This window comes from Urocitellus parryii, chromosome 1, assembly GCF_045843805.1.
Source record: "Urocitellus parryii isolate mUroPar1 chromosome 1, mUroPar1.hap1, whole genome shotgun sequence".
Taxonomy (NCBI): Eukaryota; Metazoa; Chordata; class Mammalia; order Rodentia; family Sciuridae; genus Urocitellus; species Urocitellus parryii.
Window position 1 is genome coordinate 66,790,811 of NC_135531.1, and position 23,739 is coordinate 66,814,549.

General features: G+C 38.7%; 1 protein-coding gene across 3 annotated transcripts in view; it reads left to right on the forward strand.

The window, feature by feature from the left end:
* Positions 1-16,096: 16,096 nt before the first annotated feature.
* Vcan (versican) overlaps positions 16,097-23,739 on the forward strand; it is a 90,544-nt gene continuing 82,901 nt past the window's right edge. For all 3 annotated transcript variants that reach the window (XM_026394558.2, XM_077800491.1, XM_026394559.2), the window contains exons 1-2: positions 16,097-16,166; positions 22,521-22,895. In XM_026394558.2, the coding sequence (XP_026250343.2) occupies positions 16,097-16,166; positions 22,521-22,895 (445 nt within the window). The remainder of the gene's footprint in view (positions 16,167-22,520; positions 22,896-23,739) is intronic.

Sequence of the window (23,739 nt, forward strand, 5' to 3'; positions counted from 1 at the left end):
TGTCATGATCACTTTGTCTTTTATAGGATTTCTTTTTATTTTTAAAAAGTGGCAACAAAGACTTTTACTCTGCATTTTCTAGAAAACCAAAAAGGATTTAAAGTGTTGGTTAGAATATTTGCCCCTAATCTGTAAAGTTTTTTTTAAAAATGTTTATGACACAGTCTTAGAGAATTCCTTTTCCCCTTTTCTAGAGTTTTTGAAAGTCAGTAAAGGTATATTTAAAATCTGTAGCATTCTTTCACCATCCAGAGAGCATAGTTGGTTCCTTGTGCCCATGTTCAGTTAGATCAGGGAACTAAACATGAACTATTAGTTTTCTAAATTTGAATAGGACTGGAATCTTGTCATTCCTAGTGCAGCAACAGATAATACCACTTATAAGAATGCTTTACCTGATCAATAAAAGAGGAGAATATGCCCAGCACAGTGGCACATGCGTGTAATCCCAGCAGCTCGGGAGGCTGAGGCAGGAGGATTGCAAGTTGAAAGTCGGCCTCAGCAATGGTGAAGCACTAAGCAACTCAGTGAGACCCTGTCTCCAAATAAAAATAGGACTCGGGATGTGGCTCAGTGTTTGAGTGCCCCTGAGTTCAATCCCTGGTACCCACCCCCCAACAGAGAGAGAGAGAGAGAGAGAGAGAGAGAGAGAGAGAGAGAGAGAAATGATCCTAAAGAGCCTTGGAGGGAGATTGATTGGCTGGCTGCCCCAAGCTCAGCCAAGTTTCTAAAGACAAGATCAAGGCAAGAAAGCGAGGCACCCTGCTTGTGGCTTATGGTCTCTCCTAGGTACCAAATGTCTGAATGTGGGCCTGGCTTTATCACTATCTGGAATCTTGGTGTTTACATAAACAACATCCCCAATACAAGGATTTGATTTCAAGGAGGACTCAGAGATTTTAATTACCATTTGATCTAGGCTTGAGTGTAATAGACAGGTAAGTATAGTTATAGTTATAAAAGCTACACAAATATTTTCCCATTCAAAGACTTCTGATAGTTTTGTCAGACATTGGAGAATAAGAAATAACTGCTTTCCTATTCTATTTGAAGAAAAAAGAAAGAAAGCCCTCAAGAAGAATTACATAGATAGCTATAGACTCTATCCTGAATATGCCTGGTATATATTTTTTTTCTTTCTCTGTTATAGATAGCTGAAGGGGGAAATCTGCTCTAGAGAAAAGAAACATATATTCAAGGTGTATCATTTCAGTTATTTGACAACCTGAACTAGTGCTTAATTTTCCAAATAATAATGTTACAAGCCATAGAAGAGACAAGGCATGCAATAGAAAGTTTTTCAGTACTGTCTATATTCTGAATAGTTGAGGCTGCCTAAGAAAGTGACTTTCCCCTGTGGAACTACTTGGTCAAGGGTTGTAATGTCTATGAATGGTATAAGAATTTGTAAACATACAAGAGCTTGAGAAACACACTTGACAAGATAAAAGAAAACTTCATAATGTAAGGAATATCTGACCCACAGCTTTTTATACAGTTCTATCACATGGAAATGGTTTTATTTATGGTGAGTGTTAACTATCTGCATTTCCATGGATATTAATATACCAATAGAAGCTTGTTTCTGCTCCAGTTCTCCTTTGTATAAATGTTTTGTTACTTAACTATATTATGAAAGGAGCATAGGGTAATGAAGAGATGATAAGATTTTTGAGTGGCAGATCTATCACAAAGTGGTCTTGGACAACTCACTTAAACTCTTCGACTCAAATTAAGTCTACTCAAATGTAAAAACATAAATACTGATACACATCTTGAAGACATTCAGAAAAACATCCACCCTAAATGCCTAGAGTACAAATTTCAATGAAAATTCATTTTGTTTCATTTTTCTTCTTTCTGAATGAAGTCATCTTGAGTGAAAGTTGTACTCTGATAAAAACTCTGCTTTTAATTGTGTGACTTTGGAAGAGTCACTTTCTGTACTTTGATGATACATTAAATGGAAAGGTTGAAGTCTGATTCTTTTCTAAACACTTGATGTAATAAAATTTCAGTGTTAAGAATGGTAGTATAACTAATGGTAGGATAAACAGTTCATTACAAAAACAAGCAAACTTATTTTCAAATTGTATGATTGATAGTTACATGGCTTACTGTAGTGAACAGATAAAAAAAAAAAAAGAAATGAAAAGTGCATTTTGAGAATTGAAATGGTCCTGATGAAACTTTCACCTATTTATCATTTAAAATCTTTGATTAAGAAATTCAGAGTGAAGCTGACTTTCTCCTTCAATCACTACTATTCTGAGGTCGGGTGATTGATACACTTTTCTAAGTAGAACCTTCCATGAGAATTATGAGGATACTTCCCTATTAGTGTAGAGAGGAAAGTTTGCTATCCTTTCCAGTATATCTAGTGTTATACTGACATGCACCTAGGACTTATTTTGTTCTCATTGTATTAAATCATACTTGACTTCAAAGAAAAAGAAAATCCCAATTCCTTCTTTCTGAGGGCAGAAATCCTTTGTGTCAACCGATTGACCCTTTGCTCTGAAAGGTCCAATTGGAAATCTTTTGTGACACAATGCAGGGGATTCTTTCTGCATAGGGGGTGTTGTTTACATAGGGGGTGGGCCTAACAAAAAAAAAATCTCATGAACCCATGAAAGATTATGGTCCTAGTTCCTGAAAACATGGAAGATGATTGTTACCTCCAACGAGTCTCTGTTTCTCAGAAAAAAATAAATAAATATTTTACTATAAGGGACACTTTGAAAGACAGAGGGAAGGAAAGAACGAAGAATGCAGAGTCTAGATTTCCGTGGAGAGATGAGGATTTGTGGTAAAGGAAGAGGATTCTCTTTGAATCCAACGAGGGATTTGCCTGGGGGTATTTCCTGTCCAGCCTTTTATTACCAGGGTCTTTGTGTATTGCGGTGCCGCCAGGCTCCCCATTGGGCAGTTCCCCGGGGAGGGTAGTGGGGAATTCTTACACTTTCTCTCGAGGACTCAGAAGGATCTCATTTTCTCAGTGTCTCTTTCAGGTTGGCAGGACTCTTGAGCCTGACACTTCTTATTTGCGACAGGCAAGCTCAGTGGGCGCATAAACGCACTGTAGCCAAGTTCTTTGCTGATTTTACAGAGTTTCCTTTGCTCCTGGGAAGGATTGACCATATTCAATTGTTTTGTGTTTGCCTACCCTACAAAAGCCTGGGGGCTCCTTTCCCCTAATTCAGGACTGGCAGCATGGGGGGCGGGGAAGTGGGGGTGGGGAAGGGGTGGGAAGGCAGTGGTTTCCGCGAGCACGATGTTACTGAGTGAGTCGCTGAATGGGGAGCGCTGCTGTCCCCAAGCCGATTGGTACTTCTCCTCAGGAAGAAACGCTGAGAAGTGGGAGTGCCTGGGGAGGGAGGCAGGCGGTCCCTACCACAGGCGCGGAGCACTGCCTTTCCGCCCCTCCGCCTGCTTTCCTAGCCTGGGCTCTTAGGAGTGGTTGAAGCTGCGGAGCGCTTCTGGAGCCTGTGAATGAACCCTCCTCCTCTCCCTCCTCCTTCTCCTTGCTGAGTCTCCTCCTCGGCGCTGACGGTACAGTGATATAATGATGATGGGTGTCACAACCCGCATTTGAACTTGCAGGCGAGCTGCCCCGAGCCTTTCTGGGGAAGAACTCCAGGAGAGCGGGTGCAACAGCCGCGAACATTAGGTGCTGTGGACAGGCGCTGGGACCGGGATTTGCGGCCAGCCCCGCATCCTCCCTCATCCTTCAGCAACGTCCCGCACCCTCCACACCCTTCCCCAGGCCACCACGCTTCCTATGTGACTCTCACGGGCAACGCCGAGTCCATTTGCACAGCGCTGCGGTGATTTTTTTACCCAAACTGCAAAAAAACCGCCTTTCAAGGTAATCATGTTTCTTTTGTTCCCCCTTTAAAAGAAACTTATAGGAGGCAGAAAAAAAAAGCCTTCAGCTCAGAAAAAGGAGGTACATTGCAGTTGGTAGAAGGATTTAATTAAGGCAAAGAAAAGTAGCTGTAACGTAAAGTTAAGGAAATGTTTGCACTTAAAAATTCAGGTAACTTTCAAAGGGATTTTTGGAGACAAAAATACAGAGGGACCTTGGTGCCGAAAAGATCCAGACAAAAGAAACCCCGGGTGGGGTGGAGGTAGTAGGACTAACGGAACTGGGAGAAGGGATTTGTAGATAAATCCTGGAAAAGTCGTGGTATCTCGAGCTGGAAGGAGGGGAGGGACCCCTGGCACCTTGATTTTGTCTTTGTTGTTAACCAGCTTGAGGCAAAAGTTTGAATGGGGGCTCCCGAGACTTGCCCACGTACAAGTCCCTGAAGCCACCTTGGTGCAGACCACCTGGTTTCCTGGTCCCTGGTGTGTGGTCAGTGCCTGCCGTTCCTGGAAAGTCACTTCTGGGCAGCTCCTGACAGTGCAACCTTATGCCTTAGCAGCCCGGGACCTGCGCGGACGTGACCCCCTCAGCCGCAGGCAGTATGGGAGGGGGGCTGACCCGGGAGGTCCGGGGTCCAGGGTTGAGTCTCTTTGACTACTTGGGGGATGTCACAGTTCTCTCCCGAAGACCCTGTGTTCTTTTGTCCTGCGCGCGGTGCTCCGGGGCCAGCGGGGAAGGAGAAGGAGATGGGGGTGGGGTTCTTGGAGCACCGCGGGGATCTTGGAGGCTCCTGGGCGGGAAAGCTTGCTCAGAACCCGCAGGTATAGGCAGGGATTTTTTTTCTCACCCTTAGGAGAGAAATGGGAGTTGTCGCTCCCGTCTGTATAAGCAAACCAGTGCCCAGGGCTCTCTCTAGACAAAGGTGGCGCGGGGTCCCAAATCAGGGGCCTCTGGTTCCAGCCTTCTCTCCTGGATTACAGCAGTTCTCGGTTCCCTTCCATATCCCCACCCCCTCCCAGTAAAGTTGAGCAACTTTACTGGCGGGTGGAATGGCTGCGGAGTGAGTGTGTCGGAAGTCCCAGGGGACTCCCTCGGCTGCAGGGTCCCATAGCCCTGCGGAGGCGTGGGTGCTACAGAGAGACTTCCTTGAGGCGAGCAGACCAGGGGCAATCTGTTGTCCCGGCTCGCTGGGTCATCGGGCGTGGAGCGGTCAGAGTGTTAGGCTATGGGGAACGGGGTAGGAAAATAGTGTCAGAGCCTAAACTATTTGCTCTCAGGTCCAGCTGCGTCTCGGCAAGTCCTGCGGGTCCCTGGGAAATTCTGAGGGAGGGGGAAGTCTAACGCGCGCCTGAAAAGCTGTACCACCGGGCACACACCCACAGCAGAAAGACCATCTCGTGGCGCGTTCCCTTCTCATCTTTGTGTCTCCCTTTCTGTCTCCATCTTCTTTAACTGCCTTCCCCTCTCCCAGCCTGTGCTCGATCTCACTCCTGGGTCCCCTCCCCCACGGCTGACAAATGAATGGCTAGTGTGAAATCTCAGCCTTCTCTGTCCGAGGAGGCAGGCTGGGAGGGCGGAGCGAGGAAGGCGGTGCGCTCCCTCGGATCTGCCCCCAGCTCAGTGTTTCGGACTTGCAAAACCCAGATGTCTAGGAATGGGGAGTTTTTGGCGGATGTGGGCGCCCCCTGATGGAGAAGTCTAGCACAAGTGGAGAAGGGGCGCTCCCCAAAGCAAGAGAACCGGGCCGACTTCACAACCTTATGTTCAAGGATAGAAGGCACTCGCTTTCCCTTTCGTAATTTTCCACTTCAGAATCCAATTCGTAAATCTAGGGGTTTCGAAAAGCTGAAAGAAGAGACGAGACTTTTGTCTTTCAAGGTGCACAGGAGCCTTTTCCGAGTTTGCTGGGCTGCACGCAGCGCTCTGAGTCCAGTCTGCCGCTTAGACTAACACAACGCCAAGGACAGATCTAGGTTTAGGGGTTCTAGACGCACAATCTTGGGTATCTTCAAGAAAGATAATACAGAATACCTACTTTTACAAATTTGAGCGAGGCCCATGACTACTTGAAACCAATGCTAAGGCCCCGCCCCAGGATATTGCAAAAGGAGGACCCATAATCTAAATCTTAAATTCTTCAACTTCAGGACGCACGTTACTCAGGGAAATTGAGAAGTCGGGAGCCTGGAGGAAAAAGAAAGGAAAGGAAGGGGAGGGGAAGGAAATGGGACAATGAAGGGAAGGAGGAAAAGAAAGGAATGGACATGGGGTAGCTGAACGCAAACGCCCGAGAACCGAAAAAACTCCTTTTAAGATTTTTGACCAAATTTCTCTTTTTCACGCTCACAAACGATAACAAATGCATCTGGAGAGGCGTGCTGAGATGGATGGGTGAGAAGGAACTTAATGAGCCGAGGTGGTCCAGCTCCACCTACAGGAGCTGGGGCTGGGCTGTGGGCAGCCTTCACTTACTCAGCCCGCGAGGGGGAGGAACCGCGCCAGACACTCCCCTCAGCACCGGGTTTCGCCAGCCGCCACGTGGGCTGGAGCTTCAGCTCCGGGCCCGAGACGGGTGTGACTTCCTGGGCTCGGAGACAGCTGCACAGCCGCACCGGCAGTCAATTCAGCCTGATTACTCTGGTTACAGCGGCCAATGGGGGCGGGGCGAAGCTGGACTCGGGCAGGACAGAGGAAGGCGGGGCCCTGGTCTAGCAGAGTGCAGGGAGGCCGCGCACCCAGCGCTCCCGGCCGGCTGAGCGTCTGCAGCTGGAGCAAACCCAACTTCTATTCAAATGGCGCTAAACTTTTATTAAAAGACTATTTAAGTTTTTTTTCCCCTCCTTTTCGTCTTACTTCTTAGGAGTGTTAGGAGAGATACAGAGTGGCTTTTTTTTTTTTTTTTTTTTTTTTTTTTTTTTTTTTTTTGCATTGAGACGAGGAAGAGGTGAAGATGTATTCCAAGCCAACTCTTTTTATTTTTATTTTGGCACAAAAATGAGACGAGAGGAGCTTATCATGTACTCTATTATATTAGTTTTTAAATACATTTGAGTCTGTCTAAAGAACACTTTTAGTCAATTACAAGATTAATCACGGTCCAGACTGTCAAAGGACAAACAGAATTGCATGGGGGCAAGCATTAAAGGGTTGTGGGTGTAACTGAGGTCCTTGTGCATCAATCAGGAGCCTTAGAGTGGGTCAGGACCACGTATGAGTTCAGAACAAATGACAGAAGGAGAGACCTAGGAGAAAGTGGCGTAGACTAGATGCTGCTAAAGTTGAATTTTAAATTTGCCTAGTTCTTCTATTTCGGAAAAACTGTTTTAATGGTCTCTCCTATCATCTTAAATTCTGTAACGAATTGATACACTTTCCTTTTGTTTCCTTCTAAAAACTGTAACCTAAGTTGTTTCAGGTGCTGCTTGGCAATTGTACAAAGCCTGTTGTGAAAATAATCATATAAAGTCCTAAAATAAGATATTGTGAGATTAATATAATAGGAAAGCAGGAAGGCACCATGGAAGCTACAATTAGTTTTCTGAGGTAGAATCCATTTCCAGTTTGGGGAATAAGTAACTTTGAAACCTAAGAACAGAGTGTATCAAAGAGGTCTTAAAGAGTCTAGCTTCTAGTTCTAATCTTTAAGAAAGGAATATTTTATAATTGTATATACCTGTTCCCAGTGTACCAATAGAATCCAAAGGATTGAGCCATTGCTTCCGCCAACAGGAAGTCTCCAGTCCTTAATCTTGTGGGTGGTGGAAAGAGGGATAAGATATAAGACAATCACTTAGGATTTATGTAAGAGTTCAAAGTTTCATTTTTTTGATAGATTAAAACAATTAAAATTCTTCCTAGATTAAACTAATTTTTTTAAAAATGAAGTTTGAAAAGAAACTTCTTAGGTTTATGTGTCTACAGATGTAGATTTCCTGTTTGTCTGTCTTTCTCCTATTTGCAAATTGAAGGGTGATATCTCTGATATTCCAAGATATCTGCATGTACATACTAGTAAATTTTGTTTGGAAAGGATCTAAATAGCTAACTCAAAGCTGAATATAATTAATGTTAAAGATACAACCATTGTTCTTTCTTTTCTTACAATATTATGGTTAAGTACTCTGTAGTTAATGATTGATCACTAATTGAACATCAGAACCTTTGAGAGCACAAAGATCAACTTAGTCTGTCTCCCACAGTCTTAGAACTAAGCTGTACTTTCCTGGTGGAGTTTAAACATTTTTGTTGACTTTATTCATGGATAAACATCAATAGACAGTGTATTTTAATGGGATATTTCTCTGTGAAGGAGTAGAAACTCTCAAGACACATGGTTCTTTTGAGGAAACAATGAATGGCTATAGTAGGTTATTTTTTCACCACCCACCTAAAGAAATCTGTTAGGACAGACAAACACTCATTGTTGGGGGTTATTTGCTCAGGTTTGAGAAAATATGCTAATTGTTGCATAGGTTTGTGCTTTACCAGAAAACACAAAGCCTGTACTCTCTCTGATTTGGAATCAGAACAAGGGAGAGTAAAGGCAAATGTCTTGGCCAAGCTCCATTTGGATTAGTGAATTTTTGCCAGTTTCTTCTTGTAATCCAGACTTAGTAAATTGTATACATTAAAATATACATGTATATATGTATAAAATGTACAAACATATGTGTACATGCAGTGTTTTCAGACACTGCTAAGTTCTTATCACTGAATGTGCCTCTGGTTGTCTTTCAATGGTCAGAACAAAGGATCTTTGTTTAATACATTTGCCTGTTATGTTTCCTAATATAAAAGATACAAATGTAGATCTACATTTAAATTTATTTCTATACTTATTATATATAGTAGACATCCTACTTCATTTTTCTAAGATTTTTAAGAAGTTTTTATGTCTATAAAATGAAATTACATATTTTATAATAAACACATCTAACATTTAATAAATTATATATTTTTCACTATTAGATTACTGATTTGATATTACCTGAGGTACAGCAGGGTAAACATTAGCCTTGAAATCATAAAGTTTGAGTTTGACCCTCCAGTTAGGAAGTAAAATCATAAAGTTTGAGTTTGACCCTCCAGTTTAGCAAGTAAAGACAGAACTTCTGGATCTTTAATGTCACAATTGATTAAATGAATATGCATTCATAAAGATCAAAAGAGTAAATACCTATGAAGGGGCTTTGAAAAGTAAAAAACTATACAAATTTGGGATGATAATATATTGTGCCCATGAAATTCATATTGATCTAATCCTGTAACCTTAATAATAACAGCATATCCAAATCAGGCGTTTTTTATTAAACAAAATGATGCAGAGAGGGACATACTATCTAAAAATTTTTCAGTTTTATTAATCAGAAATAAAAGTTCAGAAATAGACTCAAATGGCACAGTCATTCAGTGAAAAAGAAGAATTATTTAATAAATGATTTGGGGACAAGTGGTCAACTTAAAATAAATCAATATCTATTTCTCATTCTAAAATATTTTAAAGATAAATATGAAATGTAAGGAATGATTTTTTTTAAAAGAAGTTATTAAAAAACTGACTAGAGGAAGACATGGGATTTCAAAAAAAAAAAAAAAAATAAGCCAGGAGGAGAAAGACCTGTCTTAAGCAAAACATAAACCCAGAAGCCAAACCAGAAAATATGATAAGTCTGATTCAATAATAATTAAGTTATCTATACAAACATAGCACATTTGGAGACAATCTGCAACACATTTAAGACAAAGGGCTAATAACTTTAAATATAGCCAGAAAGCTTAGGAACAATTAAAATAAAGGAATCTATATTTTTTAAAGGGACAAAAGTTATACACAGGTAGTGTCAAGGAGAAATAGAAATGTTTTTAATAATATGAACATATGTATAGACTCATTTATAATTAGAATAATAAGTACCAATGTTCTGCTGTACCATTTTTTTCATCAGTCTGTACAGTAAAGAAAAAAAGTTTGAGAAATAAGTGTGTTGTCCAGGTTGTAGAAAAACTGAGTCTCATCAGATATTGTGGGAGTGCAAATACGTTTATCTCCTCTAAAAAATAGTTCGGCAATCAACTTTTTTGATTTACCATCAAGTTTTTATAAACACATATATCCTCTGACCTAACAATTCTACTGCTACATAGTATCATTTAGATATTGGTACAAATGTCCCCAAAAAGAATGGATAAAGATATACTTTGCAGCATTGTTTATTTTTCTTTTCTTGAGCCACATCCCTGGCCTTTTATTTTTATTTTTATTTTGAGACAGGATCTTGGTAAATTCCTTAGGGCCTCACTAAGTTGTTGAGGATGGCCTTAGACTTGCAATCGTCTTGCTTCAGCCTCCTGAGCCCCTGGGATTATAGGTGTGCACCACCATGTCCACCTACATTTTTTTTTTTAAGTTGTAGATGGACACAAAAACTTTATTTATTTATTTATTTATTTATTTTTATGTGGTGCTGAGGATTGAACCCAGCACCTCACACATGCCAGGCAAGGGCTGTACTAGGAGCCACCACCCCAGCCCTGCAGCACTGTTTTTAATAGCAAAAATTTGGAAACATCTTAAAGCTTCCTTATGGAGAACTGGTTAAATAAAAGTTGTTACTATATCTATTTATGAAAATAACAGAAAAGAAATGAAAGTAATAGAAAAATAGAATGTGGTGACTTGGAGCAAGAAAGTAAAGCACAGAACTGTTTATATTGTATGCATCTAATTATGTAAAAACGGATATATATTCATCCTTTTAACAAATATTTACTGAAAATCTTAGGCACTATGGACACAGGAGTGAACAAAACATCAAAGACTGCTTTCTTGGAATTTCTGTTATGATGATTAGAGAAAGGTAATTCTCAAACACATAAGTAAAATGATAACGTGTGCTACAATGAAAATAGAACACATGAAAGGTGGAGTAATAAAGGAAGCAGTTGTCAGACAGAGAACAGTGCAGGACTGAGGGACAACAACACAAAAAAGCTTAGCCAAGCCCAGGTTCAGGAATTGAGTCTCTAGTGTATGCGCTATAATGACTACAGTGACACAAATTCATGAAACTTCATGTCTAAACCACCAGATGTCTCTCTGAATTACAGCAGTTATTCTCAAGAGAAGAAGAGAGGAGTAATATGAAAAGCAATGCTCACTGCATCCACTTTGTGACCAAGGTACCCTAGACAATTGGTTGTCTAGGGTAACTAAGTAGCAGAATTGCAGACAAAACCTCTGTGTCTGCGTCCTGAAGTCACCCCTTGCTCAGTTGGACTTCTCTAAAATCAAGGGAGAATACTAAATATCTGTTTAATAGAGAGGCTTGGCTCTCTCTGAGGCAGCCTATTCCTGGCATGACCCTCCTCTCTGCAGACAGTTCTCATGGACAGGAGTCCTGTTGACCTTGTCATTTTGTCTCCCAGGCAACGGAACAGTTTCAGTCATCTGTACCTTGATTGTTTGATGGCTCTTTTCTCTTCTCATTGACTTTACTGAAGTAGAAGGCTAAATATAGGCACTGGTTCTCATATCTTCCAGGTCTTTCCATGCACACAGACTTGTTATCACTAACAAACAGTGCTTACAAGACAGACACGGAAGAGCAGAAGAATGGAAATGAAGGTTGGAGTGGTGCTAAAAACAGAGAGAGTCTTTGAGAGTTTTCCACTTAAAAAGATCAAATGCAGAAGACAAACAGTATATTTTAATAATCAAGGACACAAGCATAGCCTTAAGAAAATTAGAGAACTAAAACACAGACTCTGGGGAAGAAGCAATGGGAATGTGACTCTGTGGCAGTACAAGCACTCTGACAAATTTACTAAACAGATAAATGATCATCCTTTAATTTGAGCGTTGCAAATGCCGGTGGCTACAAGGACCCTAGAGTAGAAATGGATAAGAGGCTCATTTGGGCAGTGATGACCTCAAGCACAGGGACTCAAGGGGAGAACTGCTGCAAAATTATTGCTGATGATTGGCCACTAGGAACACAGACCTAGCATTACAACATCTTTTGCTTATTCACAAAAAGAGATCAGGACCTAGCCTAAAGACAGGAAAACACTAAGTTCTTTCTTTCTTTTTTTCTCTCTATTTTGGGGTGTGCGTGTGCACACCTGTGTGCAAGTGTGTGTTACTGGGGATTGAAAACAGGGGCTAACCCTTTGTTTTGAGGCAGGGTCTTGCTAAATTGCCAGACTGACCTTGAACTTGGGGTCCTCCTGCCTCAGTCCCCAGCATTGCTGGGATTAAAGGCAGGTGCCATAACACTGGGCTCTTCCCTATATATTTAATGCACTGGCTTCCCTCCTCTAGTCTTAGGGGCAGTCCTAGGGCAAGTAATGAGTATACTTGTTTTACTTGTATAGTTGAAGGACCACCCCCACATTCAAAAACTAAAGATGCTTTTATAAGTATTAAGTATGGCCCAAAGAATTAGAATTTTGAGTATCTTTTTTGGGGGATAGGAAATGAGGATGCAGAAGACCATCCTTGAATGAGGCTCACAACTTTCTCTGTTAGTTTTGTTATGAGATTTGACACTGTAGATATGGACAAATACCAGATATGAGGTGATAGTAAATATTCAACTGGACTGAAACAAATGTATTTCAAGTATTAATTAGCCCTGTAAGAGATTATTAATTCATAAGGAATTATTGGCACCAAAACAAAGGGTCAGCTTAGTGATAGAGTGCCCCTGTCCTGAAAAGTTATTGGTCCTGAAAAAGAAATGGAACTATTGGTCATGGTCAACCAACATTCTTTAAGGATCTGCTCTGAAGGCTTTGTGGAAATATTGTGAAAATTAGAAGTTTGAATAAGATGCTATTCCTGAAGCCTACTGGTCTACAGAGGAGATAAAACATATTTGTACACAATGATTCAAAGTACATAGCAACAAGTTGCAGGGTAATTTATTATAAGCACAAAATTGTACATTGCTATTGTATGTGACAACCTAGGTTATAATCTAGAGCTTTAAATAGTTTTAATTATTAGTGATATTAGGACAGAATTTGAACACTTGTAGAAACCCTGAATTAGAAATTTGTAAAAAATTCTCTAGTTTTAGGTGGACACAATATCTTTATTTTTATTTATATGTGGTGCTGAGGATCGAACCCTGTGCTTCGAGCAGCCAGGCAAGCACTCTACCACTGAGCCACGATCCTGGCCCCCCCGAATTAATAATTTTAATAATAAATATTGAGTATTGAATCCACTGTGTTACTGAGCAAATATTTTATGGGATTACTTTATCAATTCTTATAATCACTTCATTAATAAGTACTAATGTTCACTCTTGAATTGCTGTAGAAAATTATGCTTATAAATACAGTCATTTGCATTAAATCTGATAGTGGATGCAGGACCTGAATTCGGTGCTGTTTCATAGTGGAATCGAAATTTTAAATTATGCTTATAAAGGTTTCCTGGACAAAAGGAAAAAGGAAAAAGGGAGAACAAGTTTTCTTGTAGGCAAGTAGGAAATTATTAATTTATAAGTATAATGAAAAAAGTTTCTTATCTGGATTTAGTTAATACTCATGAAATACGTTATATTTAGTAGCATTTTATGATACAACCTAAACTTTCACGCTGGCTGTGAAATTGACATCTTTATTATTATTTTTTTTTTCTGAAATGTAATGTCATCGAGACGCAAGTAAAATATAAACTTGTAAGCCATACCAGCTTACTGAGATGTCTTAGAGGAAATCCAAGTGTAGAAAATATGGCATTGCTCAGTTAGGATTTAACAAAGTCTATTAGTATATCCCAGTGATTATACGATAAATACAAACTCAGTAATCAAGGTGAATTTAGGATTATTAACTGTATGTTTTCTTACTGTGAATTATCAATTGATCTACAGATGGAAAATCTGAGATTTGTAGTGTAATTTGGTTTAAAAAATGTGCCTCAGGCCATAGTTAGAATTATAGAAGTTTACAATTACATTTTAGAAAGGTTCTAACTCTTATTTCAAGATACACAAAATAAAGCCAGATGTAGAATAATATTCAGAAAAAATAAATAGCTGTCATAAATTATGAAGTTGAATTGGAGCACAAATTGGACTTGGAGTCTTAGAACATTTACTTCTTTTCAATCTAGGTTTCTTAGATCATAATTTAGTTGTTTTCTAAGGAAGGTCAAGGAAGTTATTTAGGGCATCAACTCAAATATGTGTCAGTATGTCTTCAGCTACAAATTACAAAAACCCTGATTTCATTTAAACTTCACTGGATATGTGAGTCAGCTTTCCATTACTGTAGCAAATACCTGAGATAGTCACCTTGTAAAGAGAAAAGACTTTTGACTCACATTACTGGAGCCTTCAATCCTTGATTAGTTGGCCCTTTTGGTTTTAGTCCTGTGGTATGGCAGTGCATGATGGTGGGAGCATGTGGCACAGCGAAACTGCTCACCTCATGGCCAGGGGAAGAAAGAGAGAGACAGAAAGGACCAGGGTCTCATGATCCCCTTTTGTGGCATGCCCCCAATGACTTAAAGATCTTCTACCAGGCCATTCCTTTAAGCCATCTGTCCCTCCCAATGACACCAAGCTGGGTCTAAGCTTTATCACTAGGCTTTGAGGGACACTTAAAATCCAAATTATAGCAAAGGGTTTAAACATAAAGAATTTATTAGCTCATATACAAGGAAGTTCAAAGGTATAGGCCACTTGAGGTCTAACACTTGAGGACTCATTGAAGCCTTGTCTTTCCTGGTTCTTTCTCACCTTCATTCTGAGAGGCTATCACCTATACTCAGGTGTGCGAGACAGCTACAACAGTTTCAGGAGACATGTTCTTTCACGACAATGTCAGTGAAGAAAAGTGGCCATCTCTTCCTTTTTTTTTTTTTTTTTTTCTCTTCTTAAGATGGATATATCTTTCCCAGGAGTTCCCTACCCCACCCAGAGGCAGGGAATTCCTTATATTTAATCAGCCAAAATTCAACCATGTATCATTACAAAACCAAACACTGGAAAAGGAAATGAGGCCACTTATAATCTACTTAGGATATCAGAATCATCTTCTTGGAATGGGGTTTGACTTAGGCTTCTCGGAAGTACATGGCTTTACTTAGGGGGAGACACTAGAATGGAGCTGGAGTTTTGTTAGAAAAAAGAAAGAAGAATGCCTTTAAGGGAACATTCTTGGCTTCCTTGGTGGTTACTGCTCGCCTCATGGGGACTGGGAAGCAAAACAATTAGGAAAGAGAGGGGAGTCCCAGAGTCTCCTGCCAGGGTCATGCCATTGACATAAGACCTCGTTCTAAGTCCTCCTCTTAAAGGTTTCTTTCAACTTCCAATTGTTCCAAACTGAGGAGCAAGCTTTTAACATGTGGGACTTTAGGAGATATTTAAGATCCAAACTATAGCAGTCCCCAACACTGGTTCTTATCCTCCTCATAATTACAGTTTCATAGAAATCCAAGATGGGAGGGCACCATTTTAAGATCCATATATTGTCAAACATCTTCCTTAAAGTTACACAATAAGTCAGAACAGTTTCCTGGCTCTCTATGCAGGGTGTTTTCTTTCAATATTTGCTCTTGAGACTTTCAAAAAGTAGGGTCTGCTTTAAAACTGAGGGCAATCATTGTCCACTTGTGTAATCCATAGCTCCTTATATTTGTTTTTTGGTTTAACCAGCTAGAAACTCAGTGGGGGTCTGTGCTCTAAAACATGCACTGAAGTCTTTACTCTCTGTTTTGATATCATGTGCCTTAATCACCAATAGGTTCCTTCTCACCTTACATTCATCTTACTTTCAACATTTCTGCTCCATTTTTTCACCTTCCTCATCTTTTCTTGTTCTATGATCAACTTCCTGTTTCTAAATCGACTCTGTGGTTGCTTTTCCCTCTTTGTGCCAGGTCCTAGCTGCTAGTTATTTAGGCTGTGGTCTCTCTTGTTCTTCCTACAGCCTACTCAGTTGTGACTGTTATTCATATTCGCACTGTTATATATCCCTGAATTGGGTTATGGGATTATTTTGGTAACTACTGTCTTGGGTGACATTCAAATTAATAATCAGAGTATTGAGATAACTTTTCCTATTACAAGTTTCCTCCTGTTTTCACAATCCAAGAGGAGCTACTTCTTTTACTCTTATTACATACAATGAACAAATAACATGTGATTTATGGCCTGCCCTGAGTCTGAATGCTTGCAATTTACTTTTTGTTTTTCTCGTGTCTAGGACAAGATGTTGATAAATATAAAAAGCATCTTATGGATGTGCTCAACTTTAATAGTAACCCATGCAATGCATAAAGGTGAGTAGTGAAAATTTCTTTATTACTAACTAAAGTAAAAATTTAAATACCAGTGGGTGGAATGACAGTATGGAATCACTAGAAAAAGTATTTCTTTTTTTTTTTGTAAAAAAATTATAATCTATTTAGTGCCCCAAACTTTTGGTTAAAATTGTATTAGGTTGTAAACAGTGATTTTAAATAAATCAAAATGAAATAATGAGCAGGTTGCTAACTATCCAGATTCTTCTTGAACTGTGCAAAAAGTCTCATATGGCATTGGACATATTTTGAAATTCTAACTTCTTCAGAACTGCTTCTCAGAGACTTTTCTATACGAGAAAAGTAAACAAACAAACAAAAAGATTACCTGGAGTTGTGGTGCACACCTGTAGTCCTAGCTACTGGAGAAGCAGAGACAGGAGGATCCCTAGTTTGAGGCCAATCAGGGAAAAGATTAAAAAAGGCTGGGGGCACTGGGGTTGTGGCTTATCAGTAGAGCACTGGCCTAGCACATGCAAGTCCCTGAGTTTGATCCTCAGCACCACATAAAAATAAATAAATAAAATAAAGTGTCCAACTACAACTAAAAATAAATATTAAAAAAATAAAGGCTGGGGGTGTGGTTCAGTGATAGAGAACCCCTGGGTTAAATCCCTATAATACACACACACACACACACCAGATTTTTAAAAACTTAAGAGGCTAAAGTTTGAAAAAAGTCAAGAAGATAAAGAGAAGTTTGACAACAAGGATTTGTCCCTACCTTCCCCCTTTTGTTTCTTTTTAAAAGGGTAACTGGGCAAGTGCATATGCACTGTTTTTCTTAGCTTAAAATTCTATATCCACATGGTTAGGGGTCCATGATCCCAAGTTCATTATTCAAAGGACATACCAAAGAATTTGAAGAAAAGACTTTCCTGCACTTCACTGACCTTCTGTCTCTGTACACTTCACACCTAACTTCCATTTCTTCTTCATGCTCCTTGCTTCAGACTTTGTAAACTAATTTGCACATGCACATACTTTTATCTTTCCTAGTTTTCCACATGTAATTCCTTTTGCTTGCTACTCCTCCTGTTTTCCACAGCTCTGCTTTAATTTATTCTTCAGTACTCAAGGTTTGAGTGTTACTCCCTCTATCATCCATGCATCCATCCCTGTGTCCATCCATTGATTCTCTCACCCACCCACTCATTTATTTACCTATGTGCAATATCTTTTTAGTACTTTTAATTTGGAAATATTATTCGGGGTGTCTGGGGATATACCAGCAGAGAAATAATACATTGTCCTAACTTCTATTAAGCTTAATCCCCTAGGAAACAGGCAATAAGAAAATAAACTATATAAGTTTTTTTTTACATTTTTGTGATTGATGAAAATAGACTGAAATCATAGAGAAAGGTTTGGGTTGGGGAGAGTATTCTTTTTGAGAAAGTATCATTAAAGCTGAAATGAGAATGTTAAGGAGTAGCCAGCCATCAAGATCTGGCCCTAAGTAAGGAAGATATGTAATGTGTTTAAACAACAGAAAGGTTACTGTAGTTGGAAAACAGTGATTAAGAGCAAGGTAGGGAATATAGACAGAAATAAACAGAGGACCAGCTCTTATAAATAATAACATCTAGACTAGAATTCCCTATGAATGAGGAACTGCTTTAGGTGCTTAATACTAATTCATTGAAACATTTATTATTAATGTATGATATACAGAAAACCAAGGGCTAAGTAACTTGTTCAAAGCCCCACACCCATTGAGTAGCTGAGCAAGGGGGAGAACCAAGGTAGTCTCAGCAGTGCATGTTCTTCTCCTCTGTTAGGCTTTGTATAGAGGGCATTGCAAGCTCTAGAGAAGATGTGATTTTATTCCAAGAGCAATGAGTCTCTGAAGAGTGTCTTTAGCCATGAAGACATGAGTTCATAAATGTTTTTAAAATCTCATTTTTGCTGCTTCATGAATATTTGGCTAAAAAGAGCAAGAGTGGCAGCAGGAAAATTATTTAGGGGGTTATTTTGGTAGCTGGTACATGAAATAGGGTAGCTTGTGTCAGGTGGTAGCCAACACCAATGGAGAGATGTGATTTGGGTGGGTAAAGAGGTAAAGTGATGCTAAGTTGGACTCAGACCCACCAATAGAAGATGGAGTCTGGTGAGGGAGGAGAAGAATCTAGAATGCGCTGAATCCTGGCATTATTTCCCTTCTTTCCCTTTCCTGTTTTTCTGTCCCCCTTTCAGGCCAACATACAAGCCTTCCTCCATCTATGTGTTTCCTTTGTACCCTGTGATATCACAACTGTCACAACACATGCCACTCTGTTATTATAAGCTGTTTGAAGTAGACTATAAGCTGCAAAAGGGCTGTCATTTATCTTCTAGCAGAGAACCTGCTGCACTACCAGCACCGAAACATTTAATGTGTTGACTGAGTGAGTGAGGGAATGAATGAATGAATGCCACCATGAAGGGCTCAGGCAATGAACTATCAGAGTCTAGGTTCCCCAATCTGTTAACAGTCCAAGAGTTCAAGAGCTGTCCTTTTAAAAGGCTTCAGGAAATGAAGGCGAAGGGCAACAGAGAGGAAAGGGCAACAGCATCCAGTGAAGAGAGGGTATATCGCAAGGGGTCTGGAAAGGGGTGGCCAGTAATGGAGGGGAAACTATAGAGGAAGTAGTAGGCAAACCTCCCACCACTTAAGTTTAGACTTACAGAAAGAACTGACACAATTAAAAGCAAAATAAAACAACATACAGTGTAGCTCTTTCATAGTATTAAAAAATAGTAATAATCAACAATATTGAGTGATTTGTACATATCAGGCCCTGAACTTTGTAAACACATGATCACTATTGGAATGTAATTATTTTGAGGCTGTCTTCAGGGAATTTAATTTCTTCTTCTGAGAGGCAAAAAATTAAAAACTACAAGATATACAATATTACGGCAGTAATTTATTGAGTTGATACAAGCATGTTCTTTTGTCCTAAGGCTTTCTCTGTTTATTTCTCAGGTACTTAAGAGGTCTGGGGCAAACATTAATGAGCACCTTGTCTACTAGTTATTAGCTTTATTTTAACACACAAAGAGCTCTTTGCCATAGCAATATATATCATATTAGATTATAAATTGTAGTGATCATTGATTATCTAGCATTGACCTAGTTATGGTAATATTTCTGTAATAATAAGAAATGGAGACATGTGCACAGTCAAGAGCAAATGAGTGAGCTAGAACATAATGATGTTTATTGAGAATGATAAATTTCCATAGTCTCTACCTGACATTTATTTGGCTCAGGTCTCTCTGTGTGTAGTTGATCCAATTGTGCAGATGGAATTTACATAATCCTTACTCTGCAGAATCTACTGACAGAATGAGGGGTAATTGATAATTCATTACTTAGAGCTTTCTCTCTTACTGTACTCATTCAGGCCACAAACCATCTGGTGTGGTGGGAACAGTGAAAGTTTCTGTTAAGATTCATTTTTATTTCTTGCATTGTCAGTTTCAGACAAATCCCTGAAGGTTGCACATTAAAAAAAAAAAAAAAGATTGCATAGTCTATACAGAGTGCATGCAGAACTACTAAATTTGCTTCTTAAAATATTTAGATTTTGTAAGCTTAGGTCTTGTGACCAGTGAATTAAGACCCAAGATTTAATACACAAAATATTTGACCACACTGCTTTTTGTTAATTTTATCATTAAGATTGGGTTCTACATGACTATGTGTTTATATCTGACCAAAGCTTTTAATTTTCTTATGTCTATAAACATCCTATCTAAGCTGGATAGACCAGCTGATTCTCATGTCTGCCCTATGCACCAAAGTTGTGAAAAGAATCATAATTTATTAATAAATACTAAGAAATTAGAAGTCAATTATCCAAGACTATTTTCTAAGGACATAGATGAAAAAGAATTTCACAATTTATGCCATGATTAAAGTTCATGGTAAAGCCTATTTATTTTTTCACTTAAAAGCAATATTTAATTAAAAACAGTATTTTATTTGTGGAAACTTACTATATTTTATTTGAAGTGAATAATTGATTTTCAGGAAGAAAGATAAGTTTTCCTAGAACATCTGCTGAGTGTACATTAGGAGAATTTCAAGTTACAGAATTCTCACCCCTCCTCTTCTTAGAATCCTATTGTTGACAAAAAAAAGAGATATCTTTGTTTTTCATCATCTTCCTAATTGAGTTCAAATTAAAGGAATATGAACCAGGTAGAAGTTACTCTTAGGATGTCTTCTGTGGACTTCATCGATTTGTTTAAAAGGTCATTAAATTTCCAAAAGATTTTGGTTTGCATAATAAAAAGTATAGAAGTAGGGTGAGTTTGGATACAGAACAGTAACTAAAATGAAAACTTACATGATTTAATCTAGAGTCAGGGGAAGAAACCAATGAATACCCAAACTAAGTCTTCTCCATTAGGTATAAAGAGAGCTGTGTTCTGGCTCTGATCTGGTTTCAGTCAGTTTGAAGCTTGTCACTTACTCTTAGTGGGCATCCTTAGTAAGGGATTGGAGCAGTTCTACTCTAAGGGTGAGCTTTATATCAGAAAATTTATTTTCTAAGTCAAGAAAATCATTAAAAATGGAACCTTGATATTGCATTACAAAAGCAACATTTCACTTTTTTTTAATTGGTGCATTATAGTTGTACATAATGGTGGGTTTGGTCGTAACATACTCATATATGCACACAATATAGCAATATAATTTGGCCACTATCATTCCCCAGCATCATAATAACATTTTAAAGAGTAGCTTACTGTTGCTAATAGCACATTGTGTTTTATTTTTAAATGATCTTTTTAAGTGCTTTAGTTCTGTTTGGAAAAGCTGCACATAGATTAATAAAATGATTAAAAATGTGTGGTAGCAATGACCATTATAAATTTGAGATAGATAGGGAATTTTTATAAGAAATACACTAAATCCAATAATGTATCATTTTAGATTTATTTGTATCATATAAAAGGTTTCATAGATCAATGTTTTTAAAGTGAAATTCTAATCTTTAGCAAAAGAGACCAATTTTTTTGGAGGATATATTATCTACATAGTATCTTCCAGGAATTTTCAAAATGAGTTATTCCCAACTGAATGTGCAGGGTTAACTGACAGCTGTATCACTTCTGATGTGCGTCCACACTGAGCTATGTGTCATGCATACCTTTGACCACAGTACTAGATACATATCATTTTGCTAATATGAAATAGATGAAAAAGAGTCTCATAATTTATGCCATGATTAAAGTTCATTATTTTTCTTCACCTGGAAGCTACTATTAGCTTGTTGAAGTGGGCATTGTTTGTGCGTCAAGGACCATTTCTATTATTACCCACACATTCTAACTTAATTAACAGAGGTTAGAAGATGGGAGGAGAGCAGGAAAGAGCAGAATGAATTCCGGTAAGAGTGAAAGGACATTTCATTTTGCACGCAATGGTGTTAAATTGTAGTCAGTGTATTCTTTGTCATTAAAAGTTTAAAGACTTAAACAGAAAAATATTTTAGGAGGGTTAGGTGAACAGAGGCCAGCTTTCTCACAGGACATAATGAGAGGTCACTCAATCACTACAAAGTGATTGCAGGTGGATTTGCCATTGTAATGAAAGACTTTGGTTCAAATAGCGGACCAAAGAGAGCCCTTTAAATGTTAAATTCCCCTTTCGCCAGTCCTGTGAAGTGCTTTAGAAAAAAAAAAAAATTCTCACTTCCTCCTTCGATTTTCATTTCCTCTAAGGTATTGTGGCAGTTATCTTAAACTTTTTTTTTGTTGTTGTTGTTGTTTTCTGACCTCTGAACATAATTTTCACCTTTCAATGAGTTTTCCTAACAAGGGTCTAGTCTGTTTAGCCTTCAGGATAGATTCTAGGGACTCTGGTCCACCCCCTCCTTTCTTAATTGTTTGCTGAAATTTTTTCTTTCTTTCTCTCCCCAGCTTTTTTTATTTTCCCTTCCCACCTCCCTTCCCCTCTTTTCTTCCTTCTGTGGTGCTGGGGATGTAACCCAGGGCCTCATGCTTGCTAGTACCAACTCTAGCAATGAGCTACACACCCACAGCCTTATTGCTTGCTTTCCCCCACTTATTTTATCACTTTTTTCATGTTAAATGCTAATTTACAAATACTTTAAAATGACCTCTACATTTCAGTACATTAAAATGAACTTCATTAACCTCTGTCTTTGTTACAGAACATTATTTCAATTGTATGTATCTCCTTTATATAAAAATCATCTAATTAGCTCACATATTGAAGATGTAACCGCTGTAAGGGGTTCTTATCCCTTCATATATTTAATAGATTTCATTTGTGATTTTCAGGACTGTTAATGCCATATTTTCTTTTTCCTTTAGTCAAAATGGAAAAAAGCCCACCTGTTAAGGGCTCTCTGTCTGGAAAAGTCAGCCTACCTTGTCATTTTTCAACCATGCCTACCTTACCACCCAATTATAACACCAGTGAATTTCTCCGAATCAAATGGTCTAAGATTGAAGTGGACAAAAATGGAAAAGATTTAAAGGAGACTACAGTTCTTGTAGCCCAAAATGGGAATATCAAGCTTGGTCAGGGCTACAAAGGTAGAGTGTCTGTGCCTACCCATCCGGAGGCCGTGGGCGACGCCTCCCTCACCATGGTCAAACTGCGTGCTAGCGATGCGGGCCTCTACCGCTGCGATGTCATGTATGGAATTGAAGACACCCAAGACACAGTGTCTCTGACTGTGGATGGTAAGGCTTAGTGAATCATCCGAGGGTGTATATAGCATGATAGCTGGTTTGGAGGTGGTGTGAGCCGGTATGCAAAAACAAATGGTTGCTTGATGTCTGGAAAATACATCCATCAACACAGTAGTCCAGTTTTCAGAATAAAGTGCTTTTCATTAAGAAGTCAAGGCAGGTGACTTGTGCAGCAACTTCACTGTTATGTAATATAGAACACTGGAAATAATGAATACCTCAAGACCTGACACATAGTCAATGATCATCACTTTGATGTTGAGACCTATCGATGATTACTTTACAAGACTATAGAAGCTGATACATTTTATTTAACTATTTGTGTATTTGTATATGCACCTATACATACATTCACAAAATTTTTCCTTTTCTCATTTTCTTAGTGTGATCATTCAAATCCTTGAGTTTGATTTTGAGAAATATAAATTTTATCTTAACTTACATTGAAGAAATAAGATATTTAGTAAGTACCATGGTATATATCATGATGTCTTAAAAAGGCCAAGACTCAATAAATATTTGAATTGGATCAAAATAAGAAATCAGTGAAAATTTATTAAGGTTAATGCAGCAGTTGTTATCCAAAGAGACATTTTAGTCTTACCTTCCTTCTAGTGAAGTTTATATGTCACTTGAATTTAAGATAGGAGACAAAGCAAAGAAAAATTGCTCTAATTGGGCACACACATAATGGCATAGCTCTTGAAAGCAGACTGTTTGGCACGTTATTAAGCAAAATTCTAATACCTAGACATGACGGAACATATTTTCTTCCAACCCTCCATTTCCCTATAAAATATTTACCTTTCAGAAATATATACAAAGGATTTTACTA